The sequence below is a fragment of the Pelobates fuscus genome, chromosome 7 (genome assembly GCF_036172605.1).
Source record: "Pelobates fuscus isolate aPelFus1 chromosome 7, aPelFus1.pri, whole genome shotgun sequence".
In the NCBI taxonomy this organism is placed as follows: Eukaryota; Metazoa; Chordata; class Amphibia; order Anura; family Pelobatidae; genus Pelobates; species Pelobates fuscus.
The window spans coordinates 36718567-36735104 of NC_086323.1; the positions used below are offsets into that span (position 1 = coordinate 36718567).

Sequence of the window (16538 nt, forward strand, 5' to 3'; positions counted from 1 at the left end):
TAACAAATATGTGAGGAGTGGAAATAAAATCAGCAGGGTTATTCACTTCAAAGTGAATTTCAAATATAAGGCCAGAGTAGCCAAGCATAAAACACAGCTGAATTGTTCTACCTTGTTGACCTTAAATTTGAATTTAACTTTGAATTCACCTTAAATTCTCACTTTAGTATATAACCCTGTATATGTAGAAAACCTATATAAATCCAATCATTGTTGTACATTCTGCATCTGGCAGTCATCATGGAGAACACATACAGGGAAAGGAAGAATGAAAGCATTGGGGTTATCATGTATAAACGTTAGAGGAGTCCACTTTTTAGCCAGTTTTTGCGAAAATGCGCCATTTTCTGTAATGTGACAAAATAATACATCTGTCTGCCAATTTTTGTTTTTCTTTTCTTTTTTTTCATGATGATTTTATCACGGATTACCCTCACAAATTAAGAGAAATGATAAGGCGATAAAAGATGCATTCTCAATTTTAAGTTTTTCCTTTGGGGAAGATATTTTACAGAAAATTTGACACACTTTTTATACATCAACAGCACCATTAATAAAAATGACAAAAAAAGATGCACAGAACGAAACTGTTGGGATGGGTGCAAACAGGAAAAATGTGGCACAGACGAAAGAAAATATTGGCGTGTTCACTAGTCTTCCAATGTTTTTCTATGGCAAAGCACTGGATTGGCTGAGATTATCGATCTCGATGATCTCAGCCAAAGCTGTGGAGCTACATAGTGTTGCAAGGGAGGAAAGGTAAGTAATTCACTTTTTTGGACCTGGCAGCGCTGACCCGGTCACCTAAACGGTGACTAGAGCACTATAGCGTTAGGAATACATATTTGTGTTCCTATTATAGACATGATATTAAGCCCGGCCACTCTAAGGACCCATAATACACTGCTATCCCTTAACCCCTTAAGGACACATGACATGTGTGACATGTCATGATTCCATTTTATTCCATAAGTTTGGTCCTTAAGGGGTTAAATACTATTAGGATAGCATAGGTTCAAGTTCTGCATGTACCCTTCACCTTGACGGAGATTGCATGATATCTGGTGAAAAGCCTTCAAAACTGCAAGTCACCTAAAAAGTAATCTCTTGTAAATAACTCTCAATACTCACCTATGTTACTGTTAGATAAGCCTTGAATGCAAGTTAAAATTAACTAAGTGCCAATTTGTGAATGACTTTTGGAATCCAGCCAAGCAAGGTACACAAATGTCAGGTTGTATGTACCTGATATCGTTTTCTATAAAATAGCATAATAAAGCAATGCCAAGATGTCAGCAGGCAATTATACATTTAAAAAAAAAAAAAAAAAACAAGTATAAAAGGGTAGCTAGTTGCCCATCCCCCATACCAGCAATGGCATTTAGGGCCCTGAAAGTTAATGTGAATTGGCCCCGTATGTGGGTTTGCGTTAAAAGTATTGAGATATAAAAAATAGGGCAAATATTCCCCAGTCTTCTACAATTATTTGACCTGTGAATGGGAGATAGCAAAACAAGAGAGTGTGACCCGCTAATGGACAGAAAGGACCCAACAGTGCCAATAACATCCATACACATAGCATACAGGACCAGGAATTGCTTTGTCAACGTTCCTTCCTTTCTTACCATTATCAATATTGCCATGAGTTGTAAAATAAATATCATATAAATATGTATTGGATATCCCGAAACATAGAGAAGGCTTAGTATATCCTAATATATGTATATGGCAAATAAAGCATGGGCACAATGTCTGATATATATTGTAGGTATGTATGGGATATCCAAAACATAAGCCATATGTAAATCGTCCTAATATACAGGTGATACTCGAAAAATTAGAATATTGTGCAAAAGTTCATTTATTTCAGTAATGCAACGTAAAAGGGGAAACTAATATATGAGATAGACGCATTACATGCAAAGCAAGATAGTTCAAGCCGTAATTTGTCATAAGTGCGATGATTATGGCTTACAGCTCATGAAAACCCCAAATCCACAATCTCAGTAAATTAGAATATTACATGCAATCAATAAAATAAGGAGAGTACATAGAACAATATCGGACCTCTGAACAGTATATGCATGCATATGGACTCAGTACTTGGTTTGGGCCCCTTTTGCAGCAATTACTGCTTCAATGCGGCGTGGCATGGAAGCTATCAGCCTATGGCACTGCTGAGGTGTTATGGAAGACCAGGATGCTTCAATAGCTGCCTTCAGCTCTTCTGCATTGTTCGGTCTCATGTCTCTTATCTTTGTCTTGGCAGTGCCCCACAGATTCTGTATGGGGTTCAGGTAAGGCGAGTTTGCTGGCCAATCAAGCACAGTAATCCCACGGTCATTGAACCAGGCTTTGGTGCTTTTGGCAGTGTGGGCAGGTGCCAAGACCTGCTGGAAAATAAAGTCAGCATTCCCATAAAGCTTGTCTGCGGAAGAAAGCATGAAGTGCTCCAAAATCTCCTGGACTTAATGAAGCACAGTGGACCAACACCAGCAGATGACATGGCTCCCCAAATCAACACAGACTGTGGAAACTTCACCCTGGTCTTCAAGCATCTTGCCGTTTGTGCCTCTCCATTCTTCCTCCAGACTCTGGGTCCTTGGTTTCCAAATGAGATGCAAAAGTTGCTCTTATCAGAAAAGAGGACTTTGGACAACTGAGCAACAGACCAGGTCTGTTTTTCTTTAGCCCAGGTAAGACGCTTCTGACGTTGTTTGTTGTTCAGGAGCGGTTTGACAAGAGGAATACGACATCTGAAGCCCATGTCCAGGATCCGTCTGTGTGTGGTGGATCTTGATGCACTGACTCCAGCCTCAGTCCACTCCTCGTGAAAGTCCCCAACACTTTTGAATGGCCTTTTCCTGACAATCCTCTCCAGGCTTCGGTCATCCCTGCTGCTTGTGCACTTTTTTCTTCCACATGACTTTCTATTAATGTGCTTTGATACAGCACTTTGGGAACATCCAACTTCCTTCACAATTACCTTTTGAGGCTTACCCTCCTTATGGGGTGTCAATTATGTTTTTTTGCACAACTGTCAGGTCAGCAGTCTTCCCCATGATTTTGATTCCTACTGAACCAGACTGAGAGACAATTTAAAGGCTCAGGAACCCTTTGCAGGTGTTATGGCTTACTTAGCTGATTAGAGTGGGACACTGTGAGCCTAGAATATTGCACCTTTTCACAATATTCTAATTTACTGAGATTGTGGATTTGGGGTTTTCATGAGCTGTAAGCCATAATCATCGCACTTATGACAAATCACGGCTTGAACCATCTTGCTTTGCATGTAATGCGTCTATCTCAAATATTAGTTTTCCCTTTTCCGTCGCATTACTGAAATAAATGAACTTTTGCACAATATTCTAATTTTTCTAGTATCACCTGTATACAGTACAATTCTGAGGTATACAATGTGTATGGGCTATTCTGCTAATTATGTATTTTAGTATATGCAGTGTTCATGAGCTGTCTTGATATGTAGAGTATCAGGGTGACTTTTTGTCAAAAACATTTTTAGTAAAGAATTTTACAATAGAGTAAAAGTACAATAACGAGAATGTGCGACAATCATTACGCACTGTCTGAGAAAGGAACTATTCATAGAACCCATATTAATGTATAATAGTGAACCAATATACAAATTATAAGTACAAATAAGCAGTGAGCTTCTTAATAGAAATATGATTTGATTTTTATAGCTGATGTCTCCTGCCTCCAGTAACAGCAGTGGTTCCCTATCTCCTTCGGCCTCCTCGGACTGTCTGTTTGCTCGCGGGAGTCCTGGCCGGAGTCATGTTGCAGCACTGCGCACTCGCTTTGAGTTGGAGTATGCTTTAAATTCAAGATCTTACTCAGTTTGTTCTCACAGGTGAGTGGACCACATTGTCCTAGTACTGCATTTTGTGGGACCATATACCAGCCAGTAAAAAAAAAAAGTTACCATCAATGGACTTATTACTGTGAAATATTTTGTGCTATATGTTCTAAAAATTAGCAGTAGTATTGGGCATGGCAAGACATTGGAGTTCACCCATGTCAGTTTCGATTTGGCTGAATATTGGCTTGAGAATTGATCCAAGAGAAACAAAATGAAATGGTCAGAGAATAAAAATATAATATTGAGTATATATTTTGTAGTATTGTAGGAGTATTATAGTTTAGTTTTTTTGCTGCTCTTCCAATTGTTCCCTCTATTGGGCACTTCTCTCTTAATCTGTGAATAAAGTCAGCATTTTATGACTTTCCCCAAGCCATTAATCATCAATTTTTTTTTCCCACCAATCATCACTTTTTTTTGACCCCACATACAGGATCCATAATTTGAGTATATTTTGTCTCAGAATTCGACCCAAACGGTCCAAATTTGGCCCAATTCCAGGCCAGTTCAAAACAAATCTCCAAGTCTAAATACTAGCTATACCAAAACACACAGTGTGACTTCACCCAGTGTAATAATAAAAAATATCATTATGTAATATAAAAGGCATACTTTCCCTGACTGCATAATATCCCTCAAAACTCCCTGACTCTTCACAAAGCATTATCAAACAAAGGGAAAGAGCTGAAACAATGTAACACGTAAAAACTCATAGGATATTAACTTAAATCATAAGCTCTAGCTTCTGCTATGAATTAGTAATTTTGTGTCCCTTGTCTGAGTGGAGAAAGGCAATCTTAGACGAGGACGTCCGTGCTTTGAGCTGGGATGCCAAAATTTTGCCAGCTCTATTCCCGTCTTTGAAAAATCTATGTTTCATTCTGGTAAGGAGATATGTAGTCTTAGCTAGGTCCATATCTTTCAGGCGGGCCTGGAGTTGGAGTATTTTCGTAGTGTTGTCGTAAGAGGGAGACCTCTTGTCAGCGTGTGTGAGTGTGGCTAAGTCAGTTAGAATTTTTGTGTACGTGGCCAGACGCTGTTTTTTATTATAACTAGCGTGTTTGATAAGTTGGCCTCTCAGGACTGCCTTGTGTGCTTGCCACAGGGTTTCTATTCCCACCTCCCCAGTGTATATGGTCCCCACACAGATCAGCTGAGTTTTCTAGAGAAGATTCTCACTTTATCACTTGCACATAAGTTTGGCGATCTTATCATAGGTGGGGATACAAACTTCCTCCTTGACCCAACCTTAGACTCCACCTCTACTGATAAAGTCAAAAAAGCTACAGCTACACAAAGAGTGCGATCTGCAAAAATTATAAGAGATACACTTTTAGAACATGGGTTCTTGGACATATGGAGGGCACTTAACCCATTAGATAGGGATTATACGTACCATTCCCTTAGCCATACAACATACTCACGTATAGATCGATTTTTAATTCCCAAATCACAAATGCTACAAATAACGAAAGTGGGTATAGGAGACATCAAGTGGTCGGATCATGCACCGATTTTGCTGACAACCAAGATACAATACCCGGTCACTGGCAAGTACAATTGGAGGCTTAACGATACTCTTTTGTCAGACCATACTTTACTCACACAACTCCAGCTTCTGCTATGAATATACATTCATAGGAAAGTAGACAATAGAAGTATACCATCATCAACTCACATCAATCGCATTTTAGGATGGAGGTGTACTTTTCATGTACCAACAGAGAGCCCTATTCCAGAATCCATACTTCCAGACCGGGCAAAATAATAGAAAAAGTAGCTACAATAGTGAAACATTATTATTTCATTTAAAAACTTTTTAAAAACCAAATGCACTTACAAACGAGTTAAAAATCTGAGCATATTGCGGATCTTTATCCCAGATTACAATTTTACCCCTTCCCGATGTACCATACAATGTGTGGGTTCCCAGCCTTGGAGAGAGGAGCTGGCCAATGCTGCGATCCAGAAAAATGCAGACACGATAAAAGCAGTAATAAAATATTGAGAAGTCTGTGACTGGACAGATGCAGAAATAATTGTACATATTAATTGTATTTAGTGCACAGAACATTGTGCCTCACCACTTAAGTAGTGAAGAGATCACAAAGAAAAACTCTAGAAATTCTGTCAACGTTATCAAAGTTATTAATCTACATAAATAATTGCAAGATTCAACTGAGCAACATTTTCTACTCGATAGAGAGTAATTACTTTGCCACTGATATGCCAAATTCTGCTTTGGCAACATCCTTATATCTCTACCTTACCTGCATCTTATTTTTTTCAGGCTCATCTTAAAGGGAAACTATAATGCTAGCAAAAAAACAAATTGTTTTCCTAGCACTATAGTGACCTATTATACTCCCCTTTCCTCGCCTTCCACCAGTGTGGCTCTGGAAGGGTTAAAAACCCTTCGTCACTTACCTGATTCCAGCACCGATGTCCCTTGGCACTAGGTTAGGCTCCGCCTCTTCTCTTCCTCTGCTGACGTCAGCTGAGGGATGGGACCCAGTGTGCATACGCAACATGTGCCGCGCTCGCATTAGGACTACTTTATGGGAAAACAGTGTTCAAATGCTTTCCTATGGAGTTTTAGATTACACTGGATGTCTTCATGCAAAGCATGAGGATGTCCAGCATCATTTAGTGGACCAAAAGTCCGCTAAGGACTCGGAAGTGCCTGATAGACAACCCTAGAGGTGGAGTTAACCCTGCAAGATAGTAATTGCAGTTTATCAAAAATTGCAATAATTACAATTGCAGGGTTAAGGGGAAAGGGACACTGCACCTAGACAACTTCAATGAGATAAAGTGGTCTAGGTACCTGTTGTGTCACTTTAACCATCTCTATGAACCAAAAACATGCATTTTGCGTTTTTCATAAAACATTAATGATTACCGTACTATTTGTTTAATTAAAATGCCTTTTTTCTAACTAATTATTTGACTATGCCATGCCGCCACTAGAAAGCGAAATTCACGGGGTTATTTGGAGGGAACGTCTCTTGAGTCATACAATTTTCCTGTGAAATTATCTTGTTATTAATTTCTACCTGCGGTGTTTGGTGCACTCACAAATAATCAATTATTCAGGATGTGCTTTCCGTCGCTCCTGTTTATTCTCTGCCTATAATTAAATATGAAATTCCCCAGATGACTTCTGTTTTGATCTAAAAAAAATTGATTACTTTACAACCCGACACTGATGGCTGAGTCTGAAATCACTGTTGCACTTGACTCCCAAAACATTTTATTAAAGGAAAAATAAAATTAGATATTTGGGTTCTGATTACCTTCTTTCTATGTGTGGATTGTAACCTCTTCATCCTGTCTATTTCTCACCCCTAAACTACGAGGGCTATTTATGAATCATGGTGCCCCCCCGTTGGCAACATATTATTAATATAATCATTTTACAATATTTCTGTGCTAGGAGGAATTTCTGTTTGATCAGCCATGTGAAAAAATGAATTTAATAGAAAAAAGTCAATTTTAACAGAAAGTATGCATTTAGATTTTTCTCTCATTATTGAGTATGTCCAAGGGTATAGCTGTTATTAAAAACAGGGAACAGAACATTTCAGCAAAGGAAAAAAGTTTGAATATATGACTTTGTACTATAAAATTGAAGCACAATGTGGAATGAGTGTTGTAATACAAATATAATAAAGCTGAATACAGATCGCAGTTTGAGCACTGTTAATTAACTTTATTGTCTGATTCATGTGTTAGCGTAAGGTCGCTAGAGGATTCCATGTCATCACATGAAATGAAAAAATTTGGGTCCACTCTTATTGTAGCAAGATCAGTTTAGATCAGGAATTAGCCCTAGATCAGTGGATTCAGTAACTAGCGCTCAAATTAGACTGATTGAAACAGTGTCACTATCAAATCTCAGTGCAGTGTCTGAACAGTGTGGGTACTCTCAACCTCTTACTTTTTCCACAATGATGTAACAGAGATGGACAAATCCATCCCCCACATACCATATTTCAATGGATTGTTTTGGCCTTGGATATATTCACATAATGTTATCATATCCCCTCTGAAGTGCAGTTTTTCTAAACTAAAGAGAATTTATAATTGCTAGCCTTTTCTCCTAACTAAAATCTTCCATTCCCCATATTAATTTTGTAGCCCATCTCAGCACTTTTTCTAGTGCCATAATATCCTTCTTTAGAACAGGTGCCCAAAATTGCATGGCCAATTTAAGGTGTGGTTTTACCATTGATATATAAAAAGGCAAAATTATATTTTCAAAAGAAAGAAAACAGGTTGCACCAAATAACTAGACAGTACTGGTATTGCTAAGGAATACCGTTGTATGCAAGTGTCTGAACAGTGTGGTAACTCTCAGCCTCTTACTTCTTCCACAATGATGTAACAGAGATGGACAAACCCATCCCCCACATTCCAGATTTCAATGGATTGTTTTGGCCTTGGATATATTCACATAATGTTATCATATCCCCTCTGAAGTGCCGGTTTTCTAAACTAAAGAGATTTATAATTACTAGCCTTTTTTCCTAACTAAAATCTTCCATTCCCCATATTTATTTTGTAGCCCATCTCATCACTTTTTCTAGTGCTATAATATCCTTCTTTAGAACAGGTGCCCAAAATTGCATGGCCAATTTAATGTGTGGTTTTACCATTGATATATAAAAAGGCAAAATTATATTTTCAAAAGAACACAAGTTGCGCCAAATAACTAGACAGTACTGGCAAGAGCCGCGCGCGCAGTCAGTCAGTCCATAGGAAAGCATTCTCAATGCTTTCCTATGGACGCTGGCGTCTTCTCACTGTGAAAATCACAGCGAGAAACGCGGAAGCGCCTCTAGCGGCTGTCAATGAGACAGCCACTAGAGGCTGGATTAATCCATAGGTAAACATAGCAGTTTCTCTGAAACTGCTATCTTTACAGCAGGCAGGGTTAACACTAGATGGACCTGGCACCCAGACCACTTCATTGAGCTGAAGTGGTCTGGGTGCCTATAGTGGTCCTTTAACAACACAAATTTTCCTCTTTCGATTTCTTTGAATTTAAACACTGGTCTGTTGTGTTGAACCGTATTGAATGCATTTGCAAAATCCAAGTAGATCGCATTTCCTGCAACACCCTTACTTCTTCATAGAATGCAATTAAGTTAGTTTGACATGATCCATGTTTCATAAAACCCTGCTGATTTTTGTTAATGATATTGTTCCCGAAGAATTCCTAAATATTATCCCTTAAAGAACAACGGTCATCTCAACACTATTTTTTAATACAATGAATAAAGTATTTGATAAAATGGAAAAAAGAGAGAGAGAGAGAGAGAGAGAGAGAGAGAGAAAGAGAGAGAGAGAGAAATCTCCTCCCTACATTTAGTATATGACAGGATCCTTCAGCAAAATACATGCACATTGGGTCAGTCAGTGTTTGAACTATCGGTTTTCAAACTCTGTCTGACCCAAGGTACATGTATCTGGCATATACTTCATTCATTCAAACTTCCAATATGCACAGAATTGCAGCCACCCAGGATGCTCGTTATGGAATGAGTCATGAAGCCTCAATGATGTCCCAATAACCTCTGGCCGCAGTGTGGTTAATCTCCATATGTGCAGTATTTCATAGAGAAAAGCTGCTCATACAGTCTCAAGGCACCATGACAACTTAGAGTAACCATTTAAAATATGTCTAATGTTGGACAGAACTCTGTACTTCTCATTTACGTGTGCTCCCATAGTTGCTGTTCTGTTTAACCCCTTAAGGACCAAACTTCTGGAATAAAAAGGGAATCATGTCATGTGTCCTTAGGGGGTTAAATATCCCCTTGCCCTGTTATTAACTTAATGTACTATTTTGTAATGTTTATGGGCTTTGTTATTAACTCAATGTATTATTTTGTAATGTTTATGGGCTTTGCTAACTGAAATAAGTGTTTAATTATAAATATTTTGTATAGAATTTGACCAATGTAAAGAATTTGCTTTCAAATACAGTTGTTCTCTCAAATTCAGTAAGTACATTCAACTATACTCCGTATTCCTTCTTGGCAAAGCAGGATACAAAGTGTTCTAAGAATTAATAAGAGCACACGTATTAACTCTTTCATAACATAAAGTCTGATTTTTTTTTTTACCTAGGTCCATGTTGCTAAGTGTCGTTGACGCTAGGATGAAATAGTTTGCTATAATATAGTTCAAAATAAACCTGTCACTCAATTAAAGAGCACTCTGCAAATATGAACACTGATCCCAAAGGCTTACACTTTATTGAATCCCTATTTACTAACCTTGAGTAAAATAAAGTAAAATGGATTAGTAGGGCTTATGCAGCATACCCGTTTCATTGATTACATTAATATCACTAAATATGACATTAACAATTAATAAAATTAAATGGTTCATTAAGAAGCAGAAATGTTATGCAGAAATACATTTTCCAATTTAAGGATCGGTTCTTAGCCCATATTTTACAATAACATGAAATTCAGAAAGTTTCTTCCCCGCATACAATATTTCTTTTTATTTTGTCTCCTGAATGTGAGTTTAGCAGATTATGCAGATGGAGTGAATTCCGAACAAAAACGAAACAGTTCTAGACTTTTAGCTGCATCGTTATTTGATGTAAACATTTCACAATAGCTTACAAAAGCATATAGAACGTCAGGAAGCAGATATTTGCATAGTAATAGGAGCCAAAAAGAGATCTTTAAAAGCCTACAGGAATTTTTTACAGTGTGCTTTTCATCAGCGTCTTTTATATGCTTTCTAATACAAAGTCTAGTACTGCATTTTGTGAAACCCTGGGTCATTTTAGGGGCTGAGGCGGCAGAGGCAAATATATATTTAGCACATATCGCCATAAAGCTTCCAGTTTTGCATTGGGAAAAAAGAAATATTTGTTGCATTGCATACAAATAATCAGAAGTGTAAAAGACTAGGGTTGAGGCGGAGAAGATTAATTTCCAGTGTTTTATCACTGCCATTACTGGTCTTGCCAGTTGATGTCATTGAGTGTCCTGTGTGTTCAAAGGAAAAAAAGACCATTAAGATTGATAAGGAATATTGTAACTATGAGATAAAATTAAAAGTAGTATTATTTAAACATGAATTGTTTAGACCACGGATAGGCAACCTTCGGCACTCCAGATGGTGTGGACTACATCCCCCATAATGCCCTTACATCCATAATGCTGACAAAGCATCATGGGAGGTGTAGTCCAAAACATCTGGAGTGCCGAAGGTTGCCTATGCCTGGTTTAGACCATTAAAAGTAATACTATGAGGGAACAAATTGTATTTTAGAGAGCCTGTTAGTAGGTGAATATGACATATTGTCAGGGAGGCAATGGCCCTCACAGAGGTTAAACATTGCTTGCTAACTGAGGACCTCAATAACATTTGGAGTATGTTTACATTACTGCCATTGCTGTAGAAATATTTATCAGTCTCTGGAATGCTAATGTAATGCTATCAGTGAAATGGTAGACTCCATTCACTTTTCCCACTCCCTGACTATAGGAATGACATGACCCATTAAAACTATCTGAACCTTTGAGGGCAGGTGCTGATCCTATAATTTCAGTAAACTTTCAGGCATTATATACGTGACTAGTGGCTTCTGACAAAAAGAATGCATTCCCATACTAGCTACTGCTAGTTATTATTTCTTGAATATAAATGAGGGTAAGTGAAGCTTTATGGATCCGCGGCCTGAATACGATATATGCTCACATTCGGTCCCATGTAAATAATTTTATCTGAACATTTTCTATTTTTTTTTTCCCTGGTGTAAATTACATACACTAATAGTCCTCTCCACAAATTGTTATTTTTCTATCTCATATTTTTTGTACTTCTTTTCATCTTGCACTTTTCATTTATTAATATTTACCATTTTTTGCACTCTCTTACATCGATTTTATATTGGTGTGAAAAGCATGGTAGAATACTCATATAATATTCACACACTATCATAGTTAGTGGGATTTTAATAATGGAGGTGCAACCATCTGACGGAATATTCAAAGAAAAAAGGCTAGGATTTTAAGACTTTATAATACTTTAATAGATTGAAATAGATTTTCTAAACACTTTCATAAAGCTCCCCTTGCATGCTTAGTAGAATATTTGTTAAAAAAAATCTGAAAAAATATTAGACAGTCAAAGGACAACTGAAGATGTTTCATTCTGAAAATCTACAAGGTTAATGCAAATATTATCAGGAAACACAGAAACCCAAAGCAGCTACATAAGCACAATGCTCACATCAGGTTTATGGTGCATTTAAAGCCAATAGCCCTTGATATCTCTCCTCACAAAAAGCTTTATGAATGGTCCAATGAATGTTTCCCAACAATATATTCCCAATGCCTCACAATATGCTTTTAAATGGAAAGCGTTTGACATTGAGAATACAGTTTGGAAATGTGGCAATTGTTCTGAAGGATTGTCTTCTTCAACTGTTCAATATGTTAATAAAATATAAAATATTATAATGTTATTCTAAAAATTATCAATCTGCAGCTTTACTTATTGCCATCACTCTGACAAGACAAGTAATGTATTGTCTCATCATTTATCCAAATCTAAAATTTATTCCAAGCATGGCATTCCCCAGAGGTAACAACCATGGACATTGAAGCGGAATGAACCATAGACTGTCACCCTTATTCCTGCTATGGGCTGTCCGTACTTGGCCCCCCCTTGTTGTTTCCTATGTTTTGTGCTCCTAGTCCCTGGTGTCTCTTTTTCTTTCCCCTGTTCATCTGGGCGTTCGGTAAAATAGCAGCCACCCCGTCTAATACCACGTCTTGTTCGACAACAGAACAAATTACCGAACGCCAGACCACCCATATGTGTAGTGTGCTGCTCGTTAACCCCAATAACCTAAACATTCAAAGTGGACGGCTGGGTGGCCGCTGTTCGTATGTGTGAACACGTGGCAGTGGCCATCTTTAGTCGTGAGCAGAGACAGTAGTGTTTGGTTGTCGAGTGCATGGAACTAAAATCGGACACTAGATGGCGTGAACACTGCTGGGACTTCCATCCTCTGTAGGGTTTGTGGGGATTCCGACAAACAGAGTGGCGTTCGGGGGGGGCAAACTCCCGAACAAGATACACAGCAATAATGTCTGAACGAACAGTTCATGTCTTGTATTTCACCTATTTGATACTCCCGAAAGAGACCGACCACACAGCCTAATTTCATAGAATCGTTTTGGGCAGGCACCTCATGTGCGGTTGGTCTAAACTATACCCCTGTGGCATTTCGGCTGCGTTCGTTGGATCTGAGCGCTTTTCGGATATATTGGGTGCTCAGACCCAGGCTATACGGGAATTTAGGACTAAAGGGGGTATCTTGTGGGGAACTGTATGTTTTGTGTGATTAGTAGTGATGTCCCGAACTATTCGCTGGCGAATAGTTCCTGGCGAACATAGCATGTTCGCGTTCGCCACCGCGGGCGAACACATGCGATGTTCGATCCGCCCCAGGGACCTACTGTACTCCCCCCTGGCCCCCACCCCTGCGCGGTGGGTGGGGGCCATAAATCACAATGGGGGGACCTACTGTCCTCCCCCCCACCCGTGAGTGTTGGGTGGGGGCCATAAAAATAATGAGGGGGGACCTACTGTCCTCCCCCCGCACCCCCACCCCTGCACGGTGGGTGGGGGCCATAAAAATAATGAGGGGGGACATACTGTCCAGCCCCCCGGCCCCCACCCCTGCGCGGGTGGGGGCCATAAATCACAATGGGGGACCTACTGTCCCCCCCGGCACCCACCCCTGAGCCGTGGGTGGGGGCCATAAAAAAAACAATAAGGGGGGGACCTACTGTCCTCCGCCGGCCCCCAACCCTGCGCGGTGGGTGGGTGGGGGCCATAAATCACAATGGGGGACCTACTGTCCCCCCACGGCCCCCACCCCTGAGCGGTGGGTGGGGGCAATAAATCACAGTGGGGGGACCTACTGTCCCCCCCCGGCCCCCACCCCTGAGCGGTGGGTGGGGGCCCTAAAAAAAAACAATAAGGGGGGACCTACTGTCCCCCCATGGCCCCCACCCCTGAGCGGTGGGTGGGGGCCATAAATCACAATGGGGGCACCTACTGTCCCCCCCCTGGCCCCCACCCCTGAGAGGTGGGTGGGGGCCCTAAAAAATACAATAAGGGGGGACCTAGTGTCCCCCCACGGCCCCCACCCCTGAGCAGTGGGTGGGGGCCATAAATCACAATGGGGGACCTACTGTCCCCCCCAGCCCCCACCCCTGAGCGGTGGGTGGGGGCCCTAAAAAAACAATAAGGGGGGGACCTACTGTCCCCCCACAGCCCCCACCCCTGAGCGGTGGGTGGGGGCCATAAATCACCATGGGGGGACCTACTGTCCCCCCCGGCCCCCACCCCTGAGCGGTGGGTGGGGGCCCTAAAAAAAACAATAAGGGGGGGACCTACTGTCCCCCCCTGGCTCCCACCCCTGAGCGGTGGGTGGGGTCCCTAAAAAAACAATAAGGGGGGGACCTAATGTCCCCCCCGGCCCCCACCCCTAGGCGGTGGGTGGGGGCCCTAAAAAAAACAATAAGGGGGGACCTACTGTCCCCCCCTGGCCCCTGAGCAGTGGGTGGGGGCCCTAAAAAAACAATAAGGGGGGACCTACTGTCCCCCCACGGCCCCCACCCCTGAGCGGTGGGTGGGGGCCATAAATCACAATGGGGGGACCTACTGTCCCCCCCCGGCCCCCACCCCTAAGCTGTGGGTGGGGGCCCTACCTAAAAAAACAATAAGGGGGGGACCTACTGTCCCCCCCTGGCTCCCACCCCTGAGCGGTGGGTGGGGTCCCTAAAAAAACAATAAGGGGGGGACCTAATGTCCCCCCCGGCCCCCACCCCTGAGCGGTGGGTGGGGGCCCTGAAAAAAAACAATAAGGGGGGGACCTACTGTCCCCCCCTGGCCCCCACCCCTGAGCGGCGGGTGGGGGCCCTAAATACAAATGGGAGGGACCCTAGTCACTCCCCCCCAAAAAAAATTATCCCCTACATACCCCCCCTCACCCTAAAAATAATGAGGGGGGACCTTTAACTAAGAACCTGTCAAAACAAAACGAAAAAAACTTACCATTCGATGTTTTCTTTCTTCTAAAATCTTCTTTTTTCAGCCCCAAAAAGGGCCAAATAAAAAACCATAATAACCGACGCAATAAAAAAAAAAAAAAAAAAAACGAGCGCAAAAAAATATAATCCATCTTCACCCATGGACGGCTCCGCGCAGACTGAGCTTTGCAGGGCGGGGGAAGGCTTATAAAGCCTTGCCACGCCCTGCAATTAGGCTAAGAACACTCTGGCTGGTTTAAGCCAATCAGAGTGCTCTTTGTCATTTTACACAGCGTTTGAAAATTCCAAAGAACTTTCCCACGCTGTGTAAAATGACACAGAGCACTGTGATTGGATGGCTTGAAATCCATCCAATCACAGTTCTCTTTGTCATTTTACACAGCGTGGGAAAATTCCAAAGAACTTTCCCACGCTGTGTAAAATGACACAGAGCACTGTGATTGGATGGCTTGAAATCCATCCAATCACAGTGCTCTGTGTCATTTTACACAGCATGGGAAAGTTCTTTGGAATTTTCCCATGCTGTGTAAAATGACAAAGAGCACTCTGATTGGTGGGCTTGAAATCCATCCAATCACAGTGCTCTGTGTCATTTTACACAGCGTGGGAAAGTTCTTTGGAATTTTCCCACGCTGTGTGAAATGACAAAGAGCACTCTGATTGGTGGGCTTGAAATCCGGCCAATCAGAGTGTTCTTAGCCTAATTGCAGGGCGTGGCAAGGCTTTATAAGCCTTCCCCCGCCCTGCAGAGCTCAGTCTGCGCGGAGCCCTCCATGGGTGAAGATGGATTTTTTTTTTTTTTTATTGCGTCGGTTATTATGGTTTTTATTTGGCCTTTTAGGGGCAGAAAAAAAGAAGATTTTAGAAGAAAGAAAACATCGAATGCGTAGTTTTTGGGGTTTTTTTTTTGACAGGTTGTTAGTTAAAGGTCCCCCCCTCATTATTTTTAGGGTGAGGGGGGTAGGTAGGGGGATAATTTTTTTTGGGGGGGGGATGACTAGGGTCCCCCCATTTGTATTTAGGGCCCACACCTGCCGCTCAGGGGTGGGGGCCAGGGGGAGGACCTTAAGTTAGTATTTAGGGCCCCCACCCACCGCTCAGGGGTGGGGCCAGGGAGGGACAGTGAACCCCCCCTTACTGGTCTTTTTAGGGCCCCCACCCACCGCTCAGGGGTGGGGGCCGGGGGGGGGACAGTAGGTCCCCTCCTTATTGTTTTTTTTAGGGCCCTCACCCACTGCTCAGGGGTCGGGGGCCGGGGGGGGACAGTAGGTCCCCCCCTTATTGTTTTTTTTAGGGCCCCCACCCGCCACGCAGGGGTGGGGGCCGGAGAGGGGGAGGACAGTAGGTCCCCTCCCTCATTATCTTTATGGCCCCCACCCGCCGCCCAGGGGTGGGGGCCGGGGGGAGGACAGTAGGTCCCCCCCTCATTATCATTATGGCCCCCACCTGCCACCCAGGGGTGGGGGCCAGAGAGGCGGAGGACAGTAGGTCCCACCCTCATTATCTTTATGGCCTCCACCCACCGCCCAGGGGTGGGGGCCGGGGGGGGAGGACAG

At 42.0% G+C, this 16538-nt stretch overlaps 1 protein-coding gene across 2 annotated transcripts in view; it reads left to right on the forward strand.

The window, feature by feature from the left end:
• The window catches only part of TNNI3K (TNNI3 interacting kinase), a 203524-nt gene that overhangs the window by 172546 nt on the left and 14440 nt on the right, over positions 1-16538 (forward strand). For both annotated transcript variants that reach the window (XM_063427225.1, XM_063427226.1), the window contains one exon: positions 3705-3874. In XM_063427225.1, coding sequence (XP_063283295.1) covers positions 3705-3874 — 170 coding nt within the window. The remainder of the gene's footprint in view (positions 1-3704; positions 3875-16538) is intronic.